Here is a 26,248-nt window from a genome sequence, read left to right as displayed (position 1 = left end):
CCATAGCCAACTAGAGCTGCCATGACCATCGCCAACAGCCAGCGCCACGCATTTCACCAGGTGCCTAAGTCGATGTGCTGGGAAGGGACATCACATCAAGAAAAGAGCCGCAAGAGGCAAACACTTCGTGCTGGCTTTGTGAAGGAATCATTCGGCGGTCGATGACCTGTTGTCCAGATAGCCGCAAAGTGGCGAAACAACGTCGCACTGCCGCTTTGATCTAGCTACTGTAGCATTTCCAATTACTCCTGGGAACGACGTCACTTTGATCTAGCTACTGTAGCATTTCCAATTACTCCTGGGAACGACGTCACTTTGATCTAGCTCCTGTAGCATTTTCAATTACTACTGTGAACGACGTCGTGCTTGAACTTAGACGTTATCATTCAAGCCGACAGCCAGTACATCTCAGGCTTTGAGAGCATGAACGAATTTCAAAGGCTAAGTGGCCTTGTCGCTGACTCGAGAGAGTGTCAGAGACATGAACAACGCATCCAACACTCATCCCCACATGAGCAGATTTGACAAGGTGTCGACAGGAAAGCCGAGGCCGTCGCGGGTGGGATCACGAAGCGGTCACAGCGGCCACAGCTGTGACAGCTGAGGAGATACCGGTGTTCCCTCGCCGGCGCGTCCCAGACAATCGAAAAGAGCGACAGACTTCAGACGGGTGTCTCATGTCGACTCGGTTCCAAACGGACACGTGTGTGCTCTGCTCAGCTGGAGACTGGGTGGCCGCATAACCGTCCGATGTGAGGTTGGGGTCAGATTGATGAAGGGAGCATCAAGGCGGATCGGCGGGTTGTTTGATGGGCTTCAAGCGCCATGACAGATGCTAGGGTTCATCTGGGCTGATGCTCCTACTTGGTTGGCCTTGACTAGCCATCCCGTTAGTGCCAAATTTAAACCTCAGTACATCAACTGAACACCGCCTGCCTGAATAGCTCTAATGTGAATCTTGACAGGTACTCATCTAGTGCATAGTTATCGCGGGTAGGTCTGTCGAAAAAACAAGTAACGTACAGGCATGCAGTTGCACTGTTCGTCATATCCTTTAATTCAATTGGCGACATCTATTTTCTGCCACTTGGCTGTCGATCATCGGGCTGTAGAGCTGTGCAGTGAGATCAGACGGACTAGGTCGTCACATATATCCCTGGGTATTGCGATGAGGTGGTTTGAAGTAAGCGATGGATGATTTATCCGAAGGATCATCTCAAGCCGACAGAAAGCTCGCTCCAACGTGAGTCCGGCCGGCGCTTTCGTCGGCTGATGGCACCTGGCTGGCCGAGACTGGGAACGGAGTTGACGCCAGACTGAGTTTGCGTGCCACAGAGTGGTGGTTGTTTGTCAAGGCGAGCAGCACGAAGAAGGGGATCGGCAGGAGCGATGAAGTCTATTTGGGAGCCCCCCCACTGTGCAGACGGTGCAGACGGTACAGACGGTGCAGACGGTGGGGTGCAAGGGGTTCGCCGATGAAACAAGGCCAGTCCCAAACGAGCACCCGGCTTCTGCATCGATTTGGGGGTGAAGGGATTCGTTGGTGCTTGTTCATTGGCAGGAACTGACTACTTGGTGCGGCTCCTACCTTATGTTGAGGATCCCATGGTTGTCGAGAATTCAATTCTTTGTGAGCGAATCCTCTCTCATACCAGGAGCCTGACACCAGATTGAGACTTTGCATGCCACTGAAACCAGGCCCCTCGAAGCCCCAACGAAGGGAGACGCTGACAGGCAGCTAAAAGGCAGCTAAAGCTTCGCCATGAGAAGGGGTGTCGTCACTGTCCCCAACGCTAAACCGTGTCGGGTGTCGACTCCTTGACCGCACAGTGAGCGGCCCCCACCTCGACTGGTGTCGATCGCTCTGCCCCTATTACAAACGACGGCCCAGCGCCCCTGCTCTTGTGCACCGTCTAAAGTACCTTACGGTGCCTAGGGACCTATAAGGTACCTACAAGTATACCCACGGCAGCTTACGAACGGTCACCACCAAAAAACAAGCACCAGTGATCCCTGAATTCCATCTGCCTGGTCGTCAATCTCGTCATTCGTCGGGCTGTTGCTGCCCACTCCCTTCGTCCCATCCTCTCGTCATAAACATCATTACTCTTTTCTCGCGGCCTCGCGACCTCGCGACCTCGGCCAACCATTCTTCGTCCTGTGCATGCCCACTCGACCCTCTTCTGTTTCTTCTTCCTCCCTCTGATTCTTCTTCTTCGCCCACCGCCTGCCTGTCGCCGGCACTTCGCTCCCCTACTGTCGCCCATTCGGACACGACGACGCATTCTCTTCTGCTGCGTCCGTTGTGCATCGCATCATCGGGCTCAATTCAAAGGTTCGTCTCGGATCTCCCCCGCCGCTACTCGGCAGCCTCCCCGACGGCGACGCGTCCTCGTCATCAGCACTGCCTTTTGGGGTCAGGGCGGCTCACAGCCTTCCTCGCTGCGAGACATTCTCGAGGCCTTCCATCTGGCCAACACGGCGAGACACTTGGTCCCAACCCGCCATCGCATTGCTTCTTCTGGTCGCGCCCTCAAACAAGACCTCCCCACTACCCTTTTCTGGTCCCGTCCTTCCTTGCTCGTTGTCGCCTGTCCACCTTTTGTTACCCGCCCACTTGTCTGAAAAACGGCATGATCAGCCCCCATGGTGCGCGTCGTCAGCGCGGAACCGGACTTCTGAGCTGACCAAAACCTCCCAGAACCACTTTCTGCCAACCAACCGACCCAATCTTTCTACTCGCCATTTACCAAACGGGCGATCCTAATCTACGACAACCTCAGTCCGACTTTCGAACCTCATCACGACCACAGCGCAAGTGCCTCTGCCTCCCAGCCTCAAGTGCTACTAGACAAGACGCATACCGTTTACATACCTGCCGCCCTTGACAGATCAACTTCAGCATGCTGACACCGAGGAGAGCCCTGGCCGCGGCGGCCTTTGTTCTCTTCGTCTTCTATCTCATCACATCAACCCACAACACGCCAATAGCGAAATCGCCAGCGGCGCCGAACACGCAAAAAGCCAACGATGCCAACGATGCCAAGCAACCGGCGACGCCCTCGTCGTCTCCCCACCGCAATACCGACCCCAACGCCCGCGTCTCCGCGCAGAAGCCCATGATGGACATGTCAAAACTGCCTCTCTACGAGAAGCTGGCGTACCAATATCCCTATGACGTCGAGACCAAGTTCCCTGCCTACGTGTGGCAGACGTGGAAGACGACACCACAGGACAGCAAGTTCGAGTTCCGGGAGCAGGAGGCCAGCTGGTCGGAGCAGCACCCCGGCTTCATCCACGAGGTCATCACCGACAGCGTGGCAGTGAACCTGCTGCGCCTGCTGTACGCCTCTGTCCCCGAGGTGCTCGAAGCCTACAACGCGCTGCCGCTGCCCGTGCTCAAGGCCGACTTTTTCCGCTACCTCATCCTGCTGGCGCGCGGTGGCATCTACTCTGACATCGACACGTATGCCATTCGGTCTGCGCTCGACTGGGTTCCCGACCGCATCCCGACTACGTCCATTGGCCTCGTCATCGGCATCGAGGCCGACCCCGACCGCCCCGACTGGCACGACTGGTACAGCCGCAGGATTCAGTTTTGTCAGTGGACCATCCAGGCGAAGCCCGGCCACCCGGTTCTCCGCGATATTGTCGCTCGCATCACAAAGGAGACGCTCAGGAGGGTCAAGGCAGGGCAGCTGTCCAAGGTCATGGACGACAACGTCGTCGAGTTTACCGGCCCGGCTGTGTGGACGGACACGGTGTTCGACTACCTCAACGACGCGCGGTATTTCGACATGGCCCACTCCAAGGGCCCCATTGACTGGCGCAACTTTACGGGCATGGAGCAGTCGAAGAAGGTGGGCGACGTCGTCGTGTTGCCGATTACGAGCTTCAGCCCAGGCGTGCAGCAGATGGGGGCGAAAGACGACGACGACCCGATGGCGTTTGTGAAGCACGAGTTCGAAGGTATGTCGATCGCCGAGCGGTCTGTTTCCGCGACCTCTTTTACTGACCCTGCCTCGCAGGCACGTGGAAGCCCGAGGCGCTGCGTCACATTGGCGAAAACAACGATTAGCGGCCACGGGCCCTTACCGCGGGTCCTGCCACGGGCCCTGCCACGACGACACGACCTTGTTTCTATTCCTGTTCGTTTCTGACTAGAGTGCACATTCTGGCACATTGCATTACTACAACCTGGCGTTGGGATGTTTGGGTTGCCCGCCCATGGGCACGACTGGCTCGTCCCTCCATCGCACGTCCCCCCCCCTGCGACGGCCCTCGGAGCGACCGCGTGCATCACGCGGAGGGCGACAGGGCGATATCGCGCATAGATGTATTTCTGTTACTTTCGCATAGACGGTTTTGGTGGCTTTTGGGGCGGGTTCCGAGAGGTGGAAGAGGACGATGGAGCGTAGCATCATGTCGAGGAATTGAAGAGCAGGACGTGGTGTGGGATGTAGACTCTCTTTGTATTATACCCAGTTGAAGGAGAGTCGGAGGAGAGGAATTGATGCGATTAAACGTCTGTCTTGTCATTGCTTTCGGCCGAGAGGGTGTCATGGTGGGTGTTGGAGAAGCAGCCGTGATCCGTGCCTACGTACCTGCCTAGGTAGGCATTACTAGGTGTGTGGGTACCTCAGGAGATGGGTGTACCTGGAGGCCAAAGCGGCTAGGGACGGCAAGAGTACGTACCCCGCAGTCTCTCCGCATCGTGCTTTCCCCGTCTTGGCGGATGCACCTCCCCGAGGCTCAACGCCAGCCAAGGTAAAGGCGGCTCTTGCCCGTCGCTAGCCATGATCACCGCTCGTCCATTCAACGACATCTGCCTCTTCCTCTGCTGCTTTGCTTGGACGGTCATACAACTGCTTCTCATTCTCCCTGTCCCAGCTTCTTCCATCTTATTCTTTCAATTCGATGCTCCTGAACGATAACGCCGAGCTGTCCTAGTCTGCCGGCTTCATAGGGTGCCAGCAACCCCTCTTCTTCTCAACAATATCCTCCCTCCGCCTGCCCATCAGCCATGCTTCTGACCCCTTCACGATGCCTGCGGCGCAGCCCCAGGTCTCTAGAGAGGCTGCTCAGACTCAGAGATCCGGCTTCGCGAAGATGTCTCTCCGCAATGAGGGACAGCCTCAGTGTTGGCCCTGACCAGGTACGTTTCTCCACGGGGAGACCACCACGAGAGAGGATCTCAAGCTCTAACAATGGGTCAGCCTGCGTTGCTTCCCCACACGATTCCAGAGCACTTCGCATCCATCGTTTCTCAGTTCGGCGACAGGCCAGCAGTCGTCGCTCGCTCGCCCACGGCAGTGGCACCAGACCTGCCCCCCTCGGTGGCAGACTTTCGGGAGACAAGCCTCACCTATGAAGCCTTGGACCTTCTCTCCAATCGTCTCGCTAACAGCCTGCGCTCTCTCGGCATCAAGAAAGGCGACCGTCTGGCCGTGAGCCTCGGAAACTGCAGCGAGTTCGCCGCCTTGACCTATGCCGCGTTCAAGCTCGGCGCCATCCTAGTCCCTCTTAATCCTGGCTTCAACGTCAAGCAGGTGACGGCTGGTCTTGACTTTCTCGGCGTCGAGGTCCTCATCATTGGGGCCGTGACAGACTTGGCTTATAAGCCGTGCCGCGGGCGAAGCAACGAAGAGTTGCTGCGGGCGCTCGTGCCGAACCTTGAAGGGACCAAGGTTGAATCCCCCACCGTCCCGTCACTCAAGACGATTGTTGTTCTCGACAACACAGCGTCTCATCCCCTCGTCAACTTTCCTCTCAAATCGTTCCGCGCCCTGACTCCCTTTGATCGTCTCATTGACGGGTCCCTCAACGCCATCACACCAGACGCGCCGCTGTCAGCGTCAGACACGATCAACATCCAGTTCACCTCGGGCACGACATCAACACCCAAGGCCGCCATGCTCACACACACGGGCATCCTCAACAACGGCGCCTTCATTGCCGGCCGCATGGGGCTTAACCCCTCCGACCGCATCGTCGTGCCACCGCCTCTCTTCCACTGCTTCGGTTGCATCCTCGGCTACATGGCCACAGCCACGACGGGTGCCGCCATCCTGTTTCCCTCGCCCGCCTTTGACCCCTCGGCAACGCTGCGAACCGTCGCCGCTCACGACGCGACAGGCCTCTACGGCGTCGCCACCATGTTCATCGCTGTCCTCGACGCCCTGGCCGCCGGCGTCGTCGATCCCGCCGACCTCCCCCGCAACCTGACCAAGGGAATCGCGGCCGGCAGCTCCGTACCCGAGGCTCTCATGCGCCGCCTGTACGCAAGCCTCGGCCTGCGCGACCTTGTCATCTGCTACGGCCAGACGGAGACGAGCCCCGTCAGCTGCATGACGCAGCCAGACGACCCCCTCGAACTGCGCACCACGACTGTCGGCCGCGCCATGCCCCACACCGCCATCAAGGTTGTTGACCCCCTCGACCGCTCGCGCATCCTGCCGCGAGGCGAAAAGGGCGAGCTCGCCGCCGCCGGCTACCTCGTCATGCGCGGCTACTGGGGTGACGCCGCGCGCACGGCCGAGGACCGCATCGACGAGCCAGACGGCCGCACCTGGATGTACTCGGGCGACGAGGCGAGCATGGACGCCAACGGCTACGTCGCCATCACCGGCCGCATCAAGGATCTCATCATCCGCGGCGGCGAGAATATCCACCCGCTCGAGGTCGAGAACTGCCTGCTGCAGCACCCGCTCGTCAGTGATGCGTCCGTCGTCGGCGTCCCTTGCGACAAGCTGGGCGAGAATGTTGCCGCGTTTGTGGTGCGCGCCAAGGCGGGGTCGGCGGGCGGAAAGGAACTCACGGAGGATGATGTTCGGAGCTGGGTGCGGGAGCACCTCTCTGGCCACCTCGTGCCGAAGCATGTGTTTTGGGTGGATGATTATCCCAAGACGGCGAGCGGTAAGATTCAGAAGTTCAAGCTGCGGACCAAGGCCCAGGAGCTGCTCGGGTTGGCGTAAGCTGTTCGACTCCGATTTGCTGGCCGGGTCCAGTTCTCTCCAGCGGTCAGGGGGGAACTATGAGCATGGGCGTATCTAGCTTGCCATTGAAAGCTGTATTTATGGGTATGCATCTCTGTGTAGCTAGCGCTTGGGCTCCCATGTCATCATTCGGGTTGTATATATCTAGCATCAATACCCGTAAATATGATCGTCATGCAACCCCGGCTCCAACCAGGGCCGCCATCTCGTTCCGCACCAGCCAAATCTCCCTCAACTCCCCCAGGAACGCCTCCGCCACGACAAACTCCCGCCCAACCTCCGTCAGCAACCCATCGACCAGCACCTGCTCCTCGACCGTCCAGGCTCGCGCGCCAGCCACGCGCAGCGGATACAGCAGCAGCAGCGGCGACAGGCTCCTCTCTTTCAGCGCCTCGCGAGCGCACGCCCCGATCGTCTCGCAGTGCGTCTTGACCGTCGGCGCCGGCAGCGTCGGCACCGCGACGCCGAGGCCTCGCCACGCCGGCAGGTCGTAGTCGTAGTTGCCCGAGAGGTAGATGCTCGTCGCGGCCACGAGGAGCCTGGTGAGGAGGGAGCGGGACGGGGCCGCCTCGAGGACGGCGCGCAGCGTTGCGCCCTCTTCTGCGAGGGTTAGTGCTGTGAGTGTTTCGGAGGGGGAGGGGGGATCTGTCAGGTTTTTGATGAAGTCGGATGTTCTGCTACGTCAGTACTCTGCCAGAAGTGAGATGAGAGAACAGGAGAGAACGAGGAGAACGAGGGTGAGAGAGAGAGACGGAGAAAACGGGGGAGAGAGAAAACAGGAGAGAGAGAGAGAGAAGGGAGAAGGCTCCGACGGCCGCAACTCACCGAACGCGCAGCCCCGAGCAGCGCACAATGACATCCAGCACGGCATCCTCCTCCGTCTGCCCCCCAACGACGGCCCGCCAGCTGTCCTCTCCCAGGAACGAGACCTCGTTGAAGATGACGGCGCGGCAGGCCTCGAACGCCCGCACCTGCAGGAAGAATCGCCCCACGGCGCTGCTGCTGCGGGCGGAGCACGCCGCGGGCCCCAGCGCCACGAGCGCACGCGCCGTGCCGTGCACCATGTGCTGCACCCAGCCCGCGCCCGAGGCGTCGGTCATGAGCTCGAAGAGGCCGAGGAGGAAGGTTGTCCAGAGGACGGTCGTGCGCATCGCGTCGGCGGCGGAGGTCGGGGTGGAGGCGCCGCTCGCCGGAACGGAGGCGGCTGGCGCGGAGGCGAGGGTGTGGCGTAGGGAGACTATGGCTGTGCCGTAGGCTTCGAGGGCGGGCCGCGGGCGGCGGAGCTGCAGGTTGGCCAGGGCGTGCAGGGCCGGGAGCAGGGGCGAGGACGGACTGAGCAGGGGCGGCAGGTCGGCGAGATAGGTCATCGACTGGCCTGTGAAGCTGTTGCGCGCGATGAAGGCTGTGAAGAGGGAGAGGGCGTGGGCCGTCGGGTCGGGCAGGGCTGGCGACGGGGAGGGGGTGAAGACGACGGGGGACGTCGAGGAGGACGAGGACGAGGAGGAGACGGCAAAGGTGATCTGAGTGAGGTGTTTGCCCTGGTCGAGGGTAATGGCCTTTCCTCGCTTGGCCGTCGTCTGGCTGGGGAAGACGCAGGTGAGCTTGCGCTTGAGGCAGCTGGTGCAGGGGGTTGACCCGGAGCACTGGGAGCGTCAGTTCTCGAACCATGTCTATCATACTGGCAGAAGCATGCAGCTGTTTGTGGCTGAGGATTCTGGGCATGGCATCATGGTGCATGCATCATGCTTCTTCGTGTCTTCCAGAACCTCAACTCTCATCCACAAGTTACCTGACACAACAAGCACAGAACATCACATGGCAAACCGCTTCAACATACCTTGGAGTGCGACTTGACGCATTGCGTACACCGCGAACGGCGAGTCCGCAGATCAAAGGGGCCAGCTAGCATCGCGAGAATGGTTCCTGAAAGGGAAAGGGGGAAAGCATCGCGTCAAGGCTTGTCAATGGAAAGGAATATCTGCAGAGCTCCGTGTATCGGCATCCACCTGTCATCCTGTCACCTGATGACAATCCTGTCACCTGATGACATGACAACCATGCCAAGTGAAGTCGGACCTTGACCTTGCGAACTGAGGCCCGAGACGAAGGCCGCACGGCAAACTGCGGACCAGCGCGAAACCCGATTCGGAAGCATTTGAGCGGCGCTAGAGCTGATCCAATGAAATATGGCTTGCAGGGCTGTCGGTTTTCGAAATTCTCCGCTCATCTTACCCCTGACTCGGACACCCGCGCCGAGCCTCGACGCTCACTCCACCAGACCTCGCCCGAAATGGCATCAACGTTGCGGTCAACATTGAAAGTCATCGTGAGGAGAGAAATCAGGCACCAGAGAAGCAGAGTATAAAATGGTGGTTCTCGCGCCCACTGGGGTTGGTGTCAACCTCATCCAAACACCAGAATCACATCCATCCCGTCAATCTAGGCTTCACTCCCATATCTCATCTCCATCTTGAAACTGCACTTTCTATCACTTGTCTTACACGGCTACACCATGAAGTCGATTATCAACATTGTGGCCCTCGCCTCCACGGCACAGGCCATCCTTGTTGCCCCTCCCACGGGCCCCTTTGCCGTCTCCATGTCCGTGACGCCGCTCACCGACGAGAGCCGCCTCGATCCGTACGCCCCGGCTAATGCTACGCATGCTCGCCGTATCCTGATATCGACGTTTCTCCCTGTCAATGAAACTGAGACGCCCTGTCGCAACAACAAGACCGTTCCCTACATGACTCCCCTCGTTGCCGAGGCGTACGATCAGCTCGGCGTCGCAATCGGCCTGCCTAACGGCACTTTCTCCTCCTTCGAGCTGGACTTCTGCGTTGCCAGAACCTCGCCCTGCCGCGCCCCCTCCGCCACTTATCCCTTGGTGATCTTCTCACCCGGCTGGGGCAACCCCCGCCTCCTCTACGGTGCCATGGCCCGAGAGCTCGCCAGCCACGGCTTCGCTGTCGTCACCGTAGACCACCCCTACGACGCCAGCTATGTTGAGTTTCCCGACGGCGAGGTCTACGCCGCCGCGAACATCGACACCGATGACATGGCCGCCATCGGCAAGCTCACCCAGGTCCGCGCCGAGGACGCATCCTTCCTCCTAACCCACCTCCTGGATACCCCAACCCCGGGCATCAACACCTCCGCCCCGTTGATCATGGGCCACTCCCTCGGCGGCGCCACCGCCGCCTCCGCCATGCTCACAGACCCGCGCTTCGTGGCCGGCATGAACCTGGACGGCCTCCTCCCGGAACCCGTCCTCAGTGCCGGCGTCTCGGGCCCCTTCGCCCTCGTCGGCCGCCCCGGTCACGAGGACGAGGACACGACGTGGACCACCTTCTTCGCCGCGCTGCGCGGGCCCAAGGCCCAGCTCGCCGTCAACGGCACCGTGCACGCCTCGTTCACCGACTTTCCGACCCTCATCAAGACGCTGGACCTCGAGCTGCCCGCGGACGCCGCTGCGCTGCTGCAGTCGCAGATCGGAACCTTGGCGTTTGGCCGTGCGAGCGAGGTCGTAGCTGGTATCCTCGGTGACTTTGCCGATCTCGTCTTGCGGGGGGGCGATGGCGGTGTTTTCGGCAGCGGAGATGCTGCTTTGCCTGAGGTCACGGTGGAAAGAGCTGCTATTTGAGGGGGGCGTGGAGGGTTGCATGGCTTTTCCGAAGGCCAGTTGGTGTGATCGGGTGAGGCTATGTTCCTGTATTCGGTCAATGTAGAGTTACTTTATAAATAGGTTTCTCATCCAGTGGATTTAAATATACATCTCAAGTGCCATTCATTCCCAATCCCTGGCAAAGTTGTTGAAGAGGTCTTGCGGCTCATGGGGGCATCATCTTGTGAATACCATTGCGGTAGTTTTAGCACCTGGCACAGAAATAGCAGTAAGCATATCCCGCTAGAGTAATGCGATAGCTGAAGACAAAAGCGCATAATGAAAGCAGCAGACTCCAACAGATGCCGTGCCGCACTTCTCATGCAGACAACAAAGCGGGGTGGCGGACACAAGCATAGCGCGAGCTTTCGCTGAATAGAATCCTAGAACTACAGGGAGGCGAGATTTTGGCTATAGCTTTGCTCTAGCGGGAGCTTCAGTGCCGATGTAGAATCCAGGGGGGCTTGGGATTGAAGTCTGTCTAATGAAAATCAAAGAGCGGTGCCGCAAGACTAGATCCGAAAGCTGGAAAGTATAGACATGTCAGAGCGTGGTTTAGAACAGAGTGAAGAGGTCCTTCACACGTGGTCCGCAGGTAATAGAATATACGTAGGGGGTCGGTACACATCTGAATTCTGGCCCTCTGCAGCTCCTCACATACACATTCTCGTGGCCCTTAACCCCTGACCGACTCCGCTGCTTAGTAGCTCCGCAGGGCCACCTGACAAGACAGATGTAGTGATCTGGATCTCTGACACACCTTTTGTGCAGAGTATCTCCAGTTTGGGTCGATTTCTCACACTGTCCTTCGCCGAGGTACTAAACAAGAGCACTTATCCAAAGGTGACTGTCCAGCAAAATGACAATAGGTGCAACAAAGCTTAGAGGTCTGTAGCGAACTGGTCACTCCTAAGGCCGTCTCTAGCCCCGATTCCCTCCTCGCGGTCTCATCCTAGGCCCTTGTCTGAAAGGGTCCAGCAAAGTATAGAGCCTACGTTTTTCGTACAGGAAATGCTTGTATCATGTGTCAACGTTTAAACCGCGGTGTTTGCCGTCGTCCCCGCGACTACCTAGGCAGTGTTAGTTACCCCTCGGCCTCCATTTACCAGTCAGCTCTGTATTTCTTTGGCGGGATAGTCAGTGAGCACCATTCATCCACCAAGCTCTACATATTGGACAAAAGTAATGGCGAGCAGTAAGGCTCGGAGTGCCCTTGATTTCAATAGCTCTTTTTCAACCTAAGAAATCAGTGTCGCAACCTGTCAACTAAGTAAATTGTTATGTTTGGCCCTAAAGGGAGGGAGTGGCATCCCTCAAACGGTCGTAAGTGCCTCATAGCAGCTATTCAATTGAGCTAACAGGACACGTCTTAGATCAATGTCATTAATTCAACTAGGCTGCATTACTTTGGTCTCTGAACTTGATCTTTGCGTATCACCCCCTATTGAGGGGATAGGATGGAACTGGTCTAATAGTCCGCATTCGTGGAGAGGGGAAGAAATTGCAGGACATCTTGCCCATCAGTATAGGTTGCCGCGCCCCTTCATGCTATTCAATCCTAAATATGATCTGTCAAGATGCACTTTGACTCAGGCCTTGGTCCTTATATAAACCTGGTCATTTCCATTTGTATCAACAGGTGTCCGCCGAAAACACCAGAAAAACACCCGAGGCTGTCACGAAATGAAGTAGAACAGAACTCAACATGAATAGTCTCGAGTAGGTAATATATGACTGCCAGCATGTTCCACCATCATCGTTCCAGAATGCATCCGTCAAGAAGCGCGTGTGCCTCATTGTTCAAAGGGCAAAGCCGCCGAAGTGGTGACTATCAGTTTACACAGCGACACAGATATTAAGTGGTTTAGACGTCGTAGTGTCTGCGTCCTGCGCAATGTCTACCAGCGCTGCACTCCGACCAAACAAGTCAAATATGGGTGTCGGATTTGGTTGTTTAGTCCGCCGAAATCGACGGATTTAGTTATTTAGTCCTATTTGCAAATATTTGACTTATTTAGTTCGTAATGAAGCTATCACGATAGTTATTAGCCTACCTATTAAACCAATATTAGGGGATTCCCTAGGACGGTAATCACCGATATAGTGATCACCGTAGGATTACCGTAGCTGGGATTCATAGCTCTCACGAGCACGTAAATCACGGCTTACGTAATCGGTGAATCAGATAGGTATATCTAACTCACGTAGGTAGTAGTGATTCAGAGAGATAGCATCAATCACATCATTAGTCTTATATCACCTACCCTACCTATTCAGAGCTCGCAGGCATAGCCAAAGTACTGAATTGGGGTTCACATAAGTAGTGAAGCCCTCTTAATACTACCTAAGACCTAGATTTCGTGGTGTTACGTTAGTGTAATTGCTGAATCACGATGTTAGGGGAATTACCCTAGGTTCTAACGCCCTACGCGCGCAGGTATAAGCTAATTAGATAATATATATAGGGTTTTCTTAATGAAAACCAAAAGAAGCTAGTAGCCTAGTTAGTCAGGATCTCTAGTGCCCTACTAGAGGTTATAGGTTCGAATCCCACTATTAGCGGTATCGTACATTAATGAGAGAGTCCCTCTTATTAATAGTACAATTGTTTTTATTAGTCGGATAAGCCTTTATATGGGTCCTGGGGCTCGGAATAGCTATATTTCGGGCCCCAATTTGTATTTGAACGTTTGCCAAACATCCAAATATCGAAATACTATAGATTTAGTTTTTCAACTCTGGGAAATCGGTCTATTTGTTTAGTTGTTTGATGATTTAACTTGTTATATTTGATCGGGGTGCCACGCTGATGTCTACCCATCACAGGCCCATCATGCAGTTGCACCTGACGGCAATGTCATTCATTCTTCTGCCCAGACAAGGTATTTCACTGCAGTTGCCGCCCTGTTTCTACCGCGCCGAGTGCCAAGCTGTCATGACGAAGTTCCTCCAACTACGCCATCGGCAGCTCCCGTATCTACACAGCCTGAGCATCAGAGACTCGACAGAGAACGAGGCCCTCGTTCAGCTGACCGGGAGTACTCTGCGCTCGATGAGGCTTACAGCCGAACCAGTATAGGTTCGGAACCCAGCTCAACGGGTCTTTCTAGCGTTCAAGACTGGTTTCCGCCGGGTGCGGCCCGCTATGTAGTCATTTTGACCGGGCTGGTACATGATGTTAGCCGCGAGCTGGCAGTTTTCCGACCTCTACACGAGATGCCCGTCTTTGCACGTGAGGGTTCAATCATCCCTCTTGATGCTGCCGTCATTCCGGAAAATGGTGGGAAAGAAACCAACGGCCTATGCAATTCCTGTCGTGAACGGCCAGACCTGATAGCTCGACCTTCTGAAGGTGCCAAAGACGACGCAGTGTGATAACCCGAAGCCCGGTATCAGGAGCTTTGTCGTAAAGTGGGCGCAGCAGGCTCCAAGCTGACGGCGACGTTAAATCTGAAAGACAAGGCTTGCCGATGTATCCAGCTCGATCCTCGCACCACAGCCAGCGACGTCTCGGTTACAATCAATAAGCACAAGGTGGACCGGGCAAACGTCAACCGGCCGAAAGGGCCTGGCCTGGCGGACTGGAGGTATTCATGCCTGCAACTAGTGGACAGCAGAAAGAAAGAGTCGCGTTCGAGACCTCTGTTGATTTTCCATCTCCAGATCTGCAGCTGCGGCGGTCTGATATCGAGGCATGCATTGATCAGCTCCTTCTCGACTACCAGATTGAGTTTGCAATTAAGTTCTGGAACGTCATCACAGCCAAGGATTCGCAACTCCTGTCGGAGGATTCATCAGACTGGAGCTGAAACATGCGGTGGTGGGTCCGGTTCTTAAACCTTTGTTGCCGGACTCTAGGGTTTGAATCGAGGTCAGAGGTGGTAGCATTTCGACAATGATACGTAGTTAATGGCAAATAATAAACAAGTTGTCCCACCAAACATTCGGTGGATCTTGCAATTGCTCTCGCAGGCATGTATAAGAATGCGACTTGCAGGCGATGCTCGCTTGTTCGCACTTGAATGAGCCGTCTCTCAAGATGTCTAGATGACGCCGTGAAGTATAGGAATATCAGTCATGGATTACAATCAAATATTTATGTTTTGTTCCACTCATCAAAGGTTTCCACCAATGCATTGGACTGGACTCATCGTGTCTTTGTCTTGCTTTGATAATCGTACCCATAGTAGTCACAGATGGAAATGCCGAAAAGGTAATGACAACCCTCTCAAGATCGACTGCGATCGATCGAGGTAAGCATCCAGCGGCATTTATCATATACCACCTGGTGCGAAAGAGCCAAGATAAAATACAGAGATCATGCTCTGTTGTGTGATGAGCACTCCTTGGTCTGCGTGTCTCGGTACAGACCACTGCTTCGCAAAGGTCGAGTGTCTGAGATGCGCATATTCCTCGGGGACTATGCTTTACAGCTTTTCGCAAACACGCACGCATAGAAGCCTCTCTGCTTCTACTCACCCTTCGATGGCATCGATCTGCACAGAGGGCTAGCCATACCCAGAGTGGCTGATAGACCGGCAGGGAAATTCCAAGAGCCAGATAACATACTTCGCAGTCCCCCTTTGTGGTCGTCTTCATGCCAAGACACGAGATGTGCCTCAATCGTGGCGAACCCTAAGCACCACAAACCGACTGGCCCAAGTCGCCTGGAGAAGCGGTGCAACGTTCCGTGGTGGCGTCGTGACCCGAACAGAGCTGAAAGAGCGCGTTGGGTATCGAACTAGACCGAATGGCTAGTGCTCGAAATATTCCACAGGCCATGCGTCATCTACATTTCTGTCGCTTCGATAGCATCGGCGCGGGGAAGCACCGTGCCAGGAATGCAGCGATAACTGACGATGCTTCTGCCATCAAGCACGACTTCAGTAGATATGTTCTGACACTCCTAAACACCAACGTAACTGCCGCAGGAAGCCAGGATGGATGTGCACACGACGACTCAGGACTGGTACGACGACCAAGGACAAATCCAGCTGCCTACGAACAGACCTACCTGTACTTCATGGTCGCGCATCGCCGAGACGACCTATGATGAGAATGGACGGGGATTCCGTTTCCCAATTGTCTTCGCTCTTGGGTGAGGACCCTGAAAGCCGCCATGGTTGGAAACACGCGTTGAATATGGCGTTGAACACGGCGAGTCCTGCCTATTGGGTTTGCGCGGAATGATGACAAGTTCCCGACAAAGCGAGGCATGCAGGTACCATTGTGACTCTGGAATGAGTAGCACGCAAAGAACTTGTCAGAACGTTGAAGAATCGATACCTGCTGAAAGGCGCATGCCGTTGGGGACCCATCTGTCGTCACGATTCAGTCGCGTTGTTCAGCTCCATCACTCTAGACCACTGTACAACAGCGGTTGCCAGCGTGACTGCCTGGAAGCCAGTCGACGTGGCGACGACTTGGCCAACGATTAAAGCCAAGGGACAGCGCAACGCGGTACGGCGTCTGCATACTTGTACTAAGGGAGGGACCAGGCGATGTGTCCCGAATCGAGGTCCATCATGACGACAGCGAGGGGCGGCAGAGCGAGAGCGCCACAGTCCACAAAGTCGAGACAGGTCCCCTATTGCTTTGTCTGACGCCCTTGTCGGAACGTTTTGCGGCGTTTGTACACGCTGCGACGTTGGTGGTCACTGACGGACAGAGCTGCCGCGGGAGAGCCAAGGGCGCACGCAATGCCTGTGATTCAGTGATTCAGTGGTGGCTCGGCTTTTGGGGCTGGCCACGATTCAGGTGAAGCAGCCGACAGCCAATGAAGCGGCGCGCGATTTGATCAGGGTGGTGGTGCTGTCGGCGCATTGTGCTGAGTGGGCCAAGGCAGAGTAACGGCAACAAGGGCAATTCTCGAGACCAAGCAGAGACAAACTGAACGGCGAGGGAGGGCGTGGGCGTGCAGACGCTGGTGTCACGATGGTGCTACGTCGGGACCCAAGGGTGACCATGGCCACAACGCGTCTTGTCTCGTCGTCCCCCTGTGGACGGCGTGGACAACGATGTCACCGTCATGGTTCGTCTGGAGCCATCTTCGTTTCAGCGCTTCCGCACGAAAGGGGGGGTCAAGGTGCCTTGGGGCCAAGGTGCCCTGGGTGCCCAGGAGACAAACTTTGCGACGACTGAGGGACGACAGCGGCACAAAGACGTTTCGCGGTCGGGTCCAGCCGACCATGAGTCGAGCCAAGGTCGAGACGCTTCGATTGAGGCCAAGAGTCGCGGCAAGTATCGCCACTTTGCAAGACGGAAAAAAAAATCTTCAATCAGTCTGCAAACAGAGTTGGCAGATCAGAGATTTCCCGGCGGTGGTGGTGACTACTGCAGCCTGTCGATTGCCGATTGGAAGTCTGACTTGTCAACCCTTTGTCGCTTCGGGATGTTGTGGGTAGATGGTAGGTAGGTGTGGGCATGTGGACACACGGGCGAGTTGGGACAGCAGAGTCTGCACGTCTGCACAGCAATAGAGAGGGCGAGGCCCCCTCCCCCTCCTCCGCAAAAGGATGATCTTCGCCGGACAATGAGGCTAGGAGGGGACGGGCAGGAGCGATGGGAAGCCGGGAAGGTACGGATACCACTGTACCTTCCTTCCCTGTTACCTTCCCTGACGTGATGCGCGGTTGTCAAAAGGTATACTGTACCATGTACAGCAGAAAGTGCGGGAGATCTTGATCAGAAATTTGCTGCACAGACCCACAGGCGACCACTCACCGGTCACTTCAGGCCTAGCGCCAGGAACCAGGCACAACCAGGTACAGGGCGGTACCTGGAGGCCAATGAAAGACGGCAGGTTTAACATCGGAAATTGTGCAGAGCGCCCTTTGAGGGGGGCGCGGGCTTCGTTGGCTTGTGGGCTCGTGGGCTCGTGGGCGCGCATGAGGCGTCTTCACAAGATGAGCTGCCCAGTTCTGTGAATGGCGTCAATTTGGGATAAAAAGCGTCTAATGAGCCTGCTCACGAGGGCTTTCATTCATTTCCGAACACACATGCCATCTGAATCTAGGTCCGTTGATAACTTGTAACTAGGCAGGTTCGGCGACTAGGAGAAATAGGAATATGACTCGCTTCTAGTGACGTCGGGCGCAATACAGCCGTCAGGTCGAGACATGCGATCAATTGAGCGAAATGGTGTTCGCCCTTTGTTCGCCAGCGCTCGCTGCGACTCACCGGCGCACAATGTACAATGGAGGTACAGCGCCCGACGTGTGTTGCTGGCTAGCACCCACCCATGACAGCATGATGGTCGGTACATGGCCTGCAAACCGCGAAACGCAGGACAAACGCTGGGACTGAGGTGCCTTCTAATTTCCCCCACCGCTGCGACATTGATGTACACCTACTTCCCTTTGACAGGGAATCTGGGCGAGACACCAAGTATCGAGACATCCAAGGTCTGGGCTCAAGGCCTGACGGGGGGGTTTGCGGTCGGGTACCTTGCAGGCACTTGCAGCATTTGGCAGGGGTCTCGCACCCACCACTCGGCCCTGCTTGTTGGTTTCTGTCGCACCGAGGCCCTGGCACAACGTCTCGCGTGCCTTCCTTGCTTGCCCTGTGCTGGCCAACTGCTCCTGCTCCTGCTCCTGCTCCTGTTCCCGTTCCTGCTGGGGTACTGCTGGGCGGTTTCCAGTCCAGTCCCAGATACCCGTCGCGCCTACCTAACACCTCCGTGTGGGTTCGCCTAGACTGGTTGCTGTGGTGGTAGTGTCTTTCGCCCCCCCCCCCCCCCCCCCCCCCCCCCCCCCCCCCCGATCCAAGGGCCGTGAAGAAAGTCATTTTCCACCCCGCCTTGCCACCTTGCCCACCCACACCATCCACTCACTACTGTACACCTTCCTTTGACTCCCGCCCACCCACACCTCCCTCGTCCAGTCCTTCTCTTCCCGCGTCTGAAGCCACTTTAACCCGCGCCTCGCCCTCCATTTCCCTCATAGACCCGCGCTTGCGCTCCTTTCACTGCTCATCTTTTCACGACCCTCACCTCACCGCACCTCAAACCTCCGTCTACTTCAACAACACACAGACTTCGTTGGCAAAGTCTCAGCCGCTGTTCACGCTCGAGCGCATCAGGACCCTCGCGAAACAACCTCACTTATACACAAACAACCCACTTTGCCGTTTCGGCCCCCTTCAGCCTCTCCACATCGTCGACTCGATATATGGACACTGAGCCCCCCCTCTCGGAGCATATACACGTCGCCAGGGCCACACTATCTTTGAGAGATTTGGAAACAGCATCCCCAGACTGGACTATCTGAAAGCATAAGACTTTTACGCCCTCCTTTGGACATATCTCGACGATCACCCTCTTTCTTTGGAGATCATCAGACATACCCTGTATCTACGACGACTACGACGCCGCTTTGACAGCGCCCTCAACTATCAATCATCCCATCATCCACCATCAACAACATGAAGGCCACCACGCTCTTCAGCGCCATCTTCCTTCCCGCCCTGGCCATGGCCCAGGGCGAGGATGACAAGGACGACAAGTACGACACTTCGATCACGACTGCCACCGTCACCCTGACCCAGACCATCATGCTCGCCAAGGTTGTCGAGACGGCCACCTTCACTGCCACGCGCAACGCGACCATCACGTCTGAGATCCCCAGCGCCACCAGTGACATCGTCTCCGTCTCCGTCTCCACGACGTCGTCTGCTCCCGCCCAGGTCACCTCTTCCAACGAGAACGCCGGCCAGGCCCTCAGTGTCTCCAACATGGTCATGGCCGGTATCGCCGGTCTTGCTGCCCTCTCACTGATGTAACATACCTACCACGGCATGTGCCAACTGGCGCGAGACACGATCAAGAGACATGACATCAACGGAGGAGTACAGCGTACGGAGCTAGGCGGCGCTTTCCATGCATTTCACCTGACGAACTCTTCGGATGCGATCATCCTTTCTACCTTGCCCTTCTCCCCCCTTTTTTTTGGCTTTTATTCACAATTTTCGGATTTTTTGTCGGCCTGCATTAGGCGGTGTTGACCAGAGTTGGGGTTGGTCTGGTTGGGAAAACCAAAAAACTCTGTTTTGCTTTCTTTCATATGGTCCGGGCGACAATACTGGTCGCGTTGAGTGCGATCATGCGCCTCTCCGACCTGGACTGCTCTCCGGCGAATGATGTCATGGCGCGGCCCTTGGGCTGTCGTCAGCGTCACCAGGTACTGTCCGCTCATGAAGCGAAGCCTCCTGGGCCACGGACCCGAGGACGAGCATGCAGCGGATGGCAGAGGTCCAGGCAGCGGATGGCGTGGCGCGGGTTTTTATTGGCTTGGAGGATTTGGAGGCTTTTGACGGAAGAACAGTTCATTTCTTGTGAATGTTGACACGATACCCCATGGTTTAGGTTCTTGAGATCACGCGGCAAAGCGAGTCGTGGGTGATGGGTGACGAACGATCAAAAGCTGAGTGCCTTTCGGTATGCGGTTGGTGATTGATTTTTGCCCGTAATCCACGGCTCCTTGACGCCTGATGAAGATAGTTGAGATTTGAATGAGACTTCTCGTGCAAACAAGGATGGCCCCAGGTAGATGAGAGTGAAGCACATCATGTCGTCTCATTCGAGGCTTATCATGACCTGTGATTACAGAATGTTGAATCTGGGTTACTATTGAGGGGAGGGGCAGGATATGCGAAGCAAAGCTGCCGTCATGGTTGTTGTCCGCAAGAGATGTGCGATCGACAAAACATGACACGCGCCGATCACTACTAAAAGTTCGACGAGGGCAGGATTCGAACCTGCGCCACCGAAGTGAATAGATTTCTAGTCTATCGCATTAGACCACTCTGCCACCTCGCCTTGATGGTCAGAGCTTCGACGTAGTAGCAAATATGTCACCATCCGCACTCACTGATTCAGGAGCCGCCTTGTCTGCTATTGGAGGGTCGGGTCTTATGCCGATTCAATCCGATACATGCAATTGTCATCAATTTTCGACCCCAGCTTCCGTGAGTCGCCGCCCCAACAGAACCCGCCCTGAATCTTCAATCTCGACGACACCTGGGACGATATCTCGCCTACTCGCATCAACCCGATACTGCGAGCCACGGATTGCATCGTCACTCGTCACAAATGGCATCTTCAGCAGCTCCCCTCCGCCATGTGCGAGGCCCCCTGGCAAGGGCTCTCGCTGCTCGCACAACACTGCGCACCTTCGCCACCATCCCCCCAGCTCCCTCTACGACCAGCACATCATCGACAACCTCGTCGGCAAGGCCGCCGACAACGACACGCCGCAAGACGTACTTCAAGGACAAGACAGTCGCATCCCTCGACGACTTTATCGCCGGCGGCGCCACGGGTGGCTCGGCACCCCTCTCGCCCTCGGAAGCCTACGAGATCCGCACAGTCGAGGTGACGACGGCGACGGGCAAGAAGAAGACGGTGACGCGGCTCCCCGAGTGGCTCAAGACGCCGATCCCGGCAGGCAACGCCAACTTTGCGGCGATCAAGAAGGACCTGCGCGACCTCAAGCTGTCGACCGTCTGCGAGGAGGCGCGGTGCCCCAACATTGGCGAGTGCTGGGGGCGGGCGACGACAAGAACGCGGCGACGGCGACCATCATGCTCATGGGCGACACGTGCACGCGCGGCTGCCGCTTCTGCAGCGTCAAGACGTCGCGCGCGCCGCCGCCCCTCGACCCGCACGAGCCCGAGCACACGGCCGAGGCCCTCGCGCGCTGGGGGCTCGTCTACGTCGTCCTGACGAGCGTCGACCGCGACGACCTCGTCGACGGCGGCGCCGCCACTTTGCCGAGACCATTATGAAGATCAAGGCCAAGAAGCCCGGCATGCTGGTCGAGGCCCTGACTGGCGACTTTTGGGGCAACCTCGACATGGTCAAGATTGTCGCCGAGAGCGGCCTCGACGTCTACGCCCACAATGTCGAGACGGTCGAGGCGCTGACGCCCTTTGTGCGCGACCGCCGCGCCACCTTTCAGCAGAGCCTGGGCGTGCTGGCGGCGGCCAAGGAGGCCAAGCCTGGCCTCATCACCAAGACGAGCATGATGCTGGGTCTCGGCGAGCAGGACCACGAGATTGAGGATGCTCTGAAGCGTGGGTTTTCCCCTTGCTGGATGACTCTGAACCAGTACCACTTGCTAACAGTTCCTAGAACTCCGCAAGGCCAATGTCGACATTGTGACCTTTGGCCAGTACATGCGTCCCACGAAGCGCCATCTCAAGGTGGAAAAGTACGTGACGCCCGACGAGTTTGAGAAGTGGCGTCTGCGCGCGCTGGACTTGGGATTCCTGTACTGCGCGAGTGGACCCCTTGTCAGGAGCAGTTACAAGGCGGGCGAGGCGTTCATCGAGAATGTCCTGCGCAAGAGGGCCGGCGGCAGCGGCAGCGGCATGGTCAAGGATCTCGGATCGACCGTTGCATTGGGCGATGCGCCGAAGATCCTGTAAAGCATCTGACATCGCTGCCTTATCACTCGGCAATCACGACTAGGTTTTTCGCATATAGTTTGGTGACGGTCAATTACTGGTACGATAGAGGAAGCATGGACGGCGTTCAGGGGGGGAGGGGCCAATATGGCGGCTTCATTCATCTGGGGAGAAACCCAACGGCACAACCCCACGTTCAACATGGGGGGCCAACAAAAATTCTACATTTCTGTAATACCATGCATGGCCGACAGATCGCCACAGGGACGAATGACGAGGTGGATTTGCGTGCCACAAGGACTGGAGAAACCACGTTGTCGGGACCCTGAAGCGCTGACAGCGATGATCTTGCCCTCTGATGGAAGACAGAGCGCGACGAGACAAGACACCACAACACGTGTGGAATGCAGACTGCGTGTCTACATGTACCTACACTTCAAGCCTTCACAGCCTGGCGAACCCTCAGCCGCCGGCTTGGACGGAGGTGAGGCTCAACCGTGGTCCATGTTAAGGTTTACCCGCATGTTACAGATACAGTCAGTCATTTCACAGCTGACTCGCTTCCTTGCACTGTCAGCAACTCAAGGTTATCAGGGAACGACTATGTTCAACCATCAGCCTATCAACGGCTACGCCTCTACATAGTATGACAACGTCTTGTGATCGGTTGTCAGTCGATGACCTTTTGCAAAGGCCCTTTGCCTCTGCAGAGTGTTGCAAATCGGCCCTGTTCATCCCATCTAGACCTCTCTCCCCCCCCTTCATGTCCTTGGCATCTGGGTGTCAAGACACCACACCACCAATCAGGCTCATTTCAATGGAGCGGATCATTCCCCTATTCGATGCATCAGCATAGCCTTTCCACACTCTTAGCATTCTGGCCCAGTGGCACCCCCATGCTTCTCCCTGCAAGGGGACCAATACAGATCATAAGCTTACCCCTTTTAAACTTCACGGTCTTACCCCGGCGACCCGTCGCCAATGCTACCACTCGGCCTCGCGTCCGGCACGGTCAATCCTAATAGAGGCTTCACCAGCCGATGATGGCGGGGAAATTCCTTGTGCGGTAGCTCAGGTTCAACGAGTTTGGATCCCCTGTCTGGAGCAGAACCATGGCACATGTCGTTGCTTTTTTTTTCTCTAAATAAGTCCCGGCCTAGCCGCCAGATCCCGCTTGCGAGAACCGTCCCTGTGCAGTGCTTCTCGCTCCCTCCTCCTTCAGCTGCTTGTCTCATGCTGTGGACGGAATTCGCGTCGTTCTCCTTATATGACAGAGGTAGGTAGTAGATAGCCTCATCACCAGGTCCCTCGTTGGAATCGTTACACTCTTTCAAACCCAAACTACAGGGTCGAGATTGACATCTCACCCATACACTCTTTTTCGACCCCTCTACCGCCGCCCTCATCTGAAGCCCGCGGTCACCCCTGTCGGCTCTTCTTCCAATTCTCCCCGCCAGACTCGCCAGATCCCCAAGTCAGAGCCATTGAAGCCCACGATGCGTGTCTCGGCCGCTTTTCTCCTGGCAGCTGCCAGCGCCGTCCAGGGATATTGGATGGAGGAGATTGCCCACCAAGGCCTCTCTCCGTACCACGAGGACCCGGACTACCAGGTCTTCCGCAACATCCGGGACTTTGGTGCCGTTGGCGATGGCGTGACGGACGACACGGCCGCCATTAACAGAGCCATCAGCTTTGGTGTGCGATGCGTTCCTGGTGTCTGCAAGCAAGAGACGACGTCGCCGGCCACCGTCTACTTCCCACCTGGGTGAGTTTCATCGAGGGCAAGAAGAAAAGGAGGGACGAAACTTGGTCTGGTTACGAGACTGACAGACGAAAAGCACCTATCTCATCAATGGATCCATCATTGATTACTACTACACGCAGCTCATCGGCGACCCGACGGATCTGCCCGTCATCAAGGCCGCCTCGAACTTTCCCACCGAGTCGACGCTCGGTCTCATTGATGGAAACCAATATGGTGCCAACGGTCTAGCCTACGGCGCCACCAACACCTTCTTCCGCCAGATTCGCAACCTCGTTCTCGACACTACGGCCATCCCGGCCGAAAAGGCCGCCTTTGGCATCCACTGGCCGTCTTCGCAGGCCACTGCCATTACGAACTGCGTGTTCAAGCTCGCCGAGGGCGCCCAGAGCAAGCACGTCGGTCTCTTCATCGAGGAGGGATCCGGCGGTCTGCTCAATGACCTCACGTTCGAGGGCGGCCAGTACGCCGCCAACCTCGGCAACCAGCAGTACACGGCGCGCAACTGGAAAATCTCCAACGCCCAGGTCGCCATCAACCAGCTCTGGAACTGGGGCTGGACCTACAAGAGCATCCACATCGACAACTGCGGCACCGGCATTCGCATGGTCGACAATGGGACGGCTTCGATTACACTGCTCGACAGCGAGTTCCGCCAGGTTGAGACGGCCATCTCCACGGCTCGCGCGTCCAACACAACGAGGAGCTCCTCGGCTGGCACGCTCGTCATGTACAACGTCCTCTTCGAGTCGGTGGCCGAGATTCTCACCGGACCCCAGGGTATCATCATCCCTGGTACCAACGGAGCGCAGACTGTTACGAACGCCGGATTCGCCATGGGTCACGTCTACGACCCCTTTGGCCCGAAGGTCTTCACTGGCAACGCGCCTGCCTACTTCCCCGCGCCGCCCGCTGTGCTCCTCGACGGCGAGGGCAAGTACTACGAGCGCTCGAAGCCGCACTACGAGGAGTACCCCGTTGCCGCGTTCGTATCGGCCCGCACCTTTGGCGCCAAGGGTGACGGCAGCACCGACGATACGGCCGCCCTCAACAAGCTCTTTGCCCACACGGCAGCCAGCGGTCTCATCGCCTTTGTGGATGCCGGCGCCTACTACGTCACCGACACGGTCTTCATTCCCGCCGGGGCCCGCATCGTCGGCGAGGCCCTGTCGTCGACGATCCTCGGCGGCGGCCCGCGCTACAGCGACATGAACAAGCCGCACCCCGTCGTGCAGGTGGCCAACGCCGGCGACAAGGGCAGCATCGAGTGGTCGGACATGATCCTGTCGACGCGCGGACCGGCGCCCGGCGCCAAGATTCTCGAGTACAACCTCCACTCGGTCGCCGGCGAGGCGTCGGGCATGTGGGACGTGCACATTCGCGTCGGCGGCTTCGCCGGCACGGATCTCCTGCTCGAGCAGTGCCCGACGTACCCGAACCGGACGGTGGCCATTGAGCCGTCGTGCTTCGCGGCCTGGGGCAGCATGCACATCACGCGGCCGGCGGCGGGCCTGCTGATGGAGAACTGCTGGGTGTGGGTGGCGGACCACGACCTCGAGGACCCGACGTACCGGCAGATCACCATCTTCGCGGGCCGCGGCGTGCTCGTCGAGAGCGACGAGGGCCGCCTCTGGTTCCACGCCAGCAGCTCCGAGCACCACGTGCTCTACCAGTACCTCTTCCACCGCACGCGCGACGTCTACATGGGCCAGATCCAGACCGAGACGCCCTACTTCCAGCCGAACCCGCCGGCGACGGTGCCCTTCCCGCCGGCGCGCGCCTACCACGACCCGGACTTTGCCAAGGAGTGCGCCGCCGGCGCCCACCCGGACGCCGACCCGCGCGTGCCCTGCGCCATGGCCTGGGCCCTCAAGATCGAGGCGTCGCGCGACATCAAGATCTACGGCGCCGGCCTCTACAGCTTCTTCAACGACTACAGCACCGCCTGCTGCCAGATCGGCGCCGGCGCCCGCTGCCAGCAGCGCCTCTTCGACATTGGCGGCAGCCACGGCGGCTGTGTCTACGGCAACGCCACGGCCAGCGGCGTCGTCGGCTCGTCGTCGGGCGTCGAGGTCTACAACCTCAACATTGTCGGCACGAGGGCCATGATCACCCGCAACGGCAGGGACATTGCGTCGTACGACGACAATATCGCGGGGTTCACGGCGGGGATTGGCGTTTACAGACACGACGAGTAGGACTTTTCTTTTCTCCGGTTTTCTCGTGTTTGTCTTGGGGAGAGGTGGTTGTGGGGAATCGTTGCCTTTTGGATTTCCTTCTCCTTCTGCTTCATTCCTTCCATGACCAAGTGAAGTCTTTTAAACGATGGTCAGAACGTTCAAACCACGCTGTTCATGGCAGAAACAAAATTTAGCACGTTAGCCCAACTTTTACTTTTTGATGAAAATTCCGGGGTATCCTCGA

The 26,248-nt window shown here is 57.1% G+C and overlaps 7 protein-coding genes and 1 non-coding gene across 8 annotated transcripts; 6 read left to right on the top strand and 2 right to left on the bottom strand.

Annotated features, from left to right (window-relative positions):
• Positions 1 to 2,903: 2,903 nt before the first annotated feature.
• On the top strand, positions 2,904 to 4,078 carry VDAG_02820 (initiation-specific alpha-1,6-mannosyltransferase; the record flags this gene model as incomplete). The annotated part of the gene is made up of 2 exons (XM_009653473.1): positions 2,904 to 3,969; positions 4,029 to 4,078. 2 exons carry the CDS (start codon positions 2,904 to 2,906, stop codon positions 4,076 to 4,078), a joined length of 1,116 nt encoding a protein of 371 aa, XP_009651768.1.
• A 1,044-nt stretch (positions 4,079 to 5,122) lies between these two features.
• On the top strand, positions 5,123 to 6,974 carry VDAG_02819 (short-chain-fatty-acid-CoA ligase; the record flags this gene model as incomplete). The annotated part of the gene is made up of 2 exons (XM_009653472.1): positions 5,123 to 5,155; positions 5,217 to 6,974. 2 exons carry the CDS (start codon positions 5,123 to 5,125, stop codon positions 6,972 to 6,974), a joined length of 1,791 nt encoding a protein of 596 aa, XP_009651767.1.
• Positions 6,975 to 7,167: 193 nt separating this feature from the next.
• Positions 7,168 to 9,320, bottom strand: VDAG_02818 (uncharacterized protein; the record flags this gene model as incomplete). Its single annotated transcript, XM_009653471.1, has 3 exons — positions 7,168 to 7,672; positions 7,821 to 8,638; positions 9,228 to 9,320. The coding sequence occupies 3 exons, from the start codon at positions 9,318 to 9,320 to the stop codon at positions 7,168 to 7,170; spliced, it is 1,416 nt and encodes a 471-aa protein (XP_009651766.1).
• A 187-nt stretch (positions 9,321 to 9,507) lies between these two features.
• On the top strand, positions 9,508 to 10,638 carry VDAG_02817 (PAF acetylhydrolase family protein; the record flags this gene model as incomplete). The annotated part of the gene is made up of 1 exon (XM_009653470.1): positions 9,508 to 10,638. One exon carries the CDS (start codon positions 9,508 to 9,510, stop codon positions 10,636 to 10,638), a length of 1,131 nt encoding a protein of 376 aa, XP_009651765.1.
• An 8,001-nt stretch (positions 10,639 to 18,639) lies between these two features.
• VDAG_02816 (uncharacterized protein) lies at positions 18,640 to 19,437 on the top strand (the record flags this gene model as incomplete). Its single annotated transcript, XM_009653469.1, has 1 exon — positions 18,640 to 19,437. The coding sequence occupies exon 1, from the start codon at positions 19,081 to 19,083 to the stop codon at positions 19,435 to 19,437; it is 357 nt and encodes a 118-aa protein (XP_009651764.1). The 5' UTR covers positions 18,640 to 19,080.
• A 954-nt stretch (positions 19,438 to 20,391) lies between these two features.
• On the bottom strand, positions 20,392 to 20,473 carry VDAG_20101. Its single transcript has one exon. It is a non-coding gene; the product is annotated as a tRNA-Ser (tRNA).
• Positions 20,474 to 20,746: 273 nt separating this feature from the next.
• On the top strand, positions 20,747 to 22,083 carry VDAG_02815 (lipoyl synthase; the record flags this gene model as incomplete). Its single annotated transcript, XM_009653468.1, has 4 exons — positions 20,747 to 21,192; positions 21,282 to 21,402; positions 21,444 to 21,729; positions 21,788 to 22,083. The coding sequence occupies 4 exons, from the start codon at positions 20,747 to 20,749 to the stop codon at positions 22,081 to 22,083; spliced, it is 1,149 nt and encodes a 382-aa protein (XP_009651763.1).
• Positions 22,084 to 23,558: 1,475 nt separating this feature from the next.
• Positions 23,559 to 26,022, top strand: VDAG_02814 (glucan 1,3-beta-glucosidase; the record flags this gene model as incomplete). The annotated part of the gene is made up of 2 exons (XM_009653467.1): positions 23,559 to 23,827; positions 23,901 to 26,022. 2 exons carry the CDS (start codon positions 23,559 to 23,561, stop codon positions 26,020 to 26,022), a joined length of 2,391 nt encoding a protein of 796 aa, XP_009651762.1.
• Between the last annotated feature and the right edge of the window lie 226 nt (positions 26,023 to 26,248).

This window comes from Verticillium dahliae, genomic scaffold, assembly GCF_000150675.1.
Source record: "Verticillium dahliae VdLs.17 supercont1.4 genomic scaffold, whole genome shotgun sequence".
NCBI lineage: Eukaryota > Fungi > Ascomycota > Sordariomycetes > Glomerellales > Plectosphaerellaceae > Verticillium > Verticillium dahliae.
The sequence above is the reverse complement of the archived record's forward strand: the minus strand, read 5'-3'. Positions and strand labels throughout refer to the sequence as shown.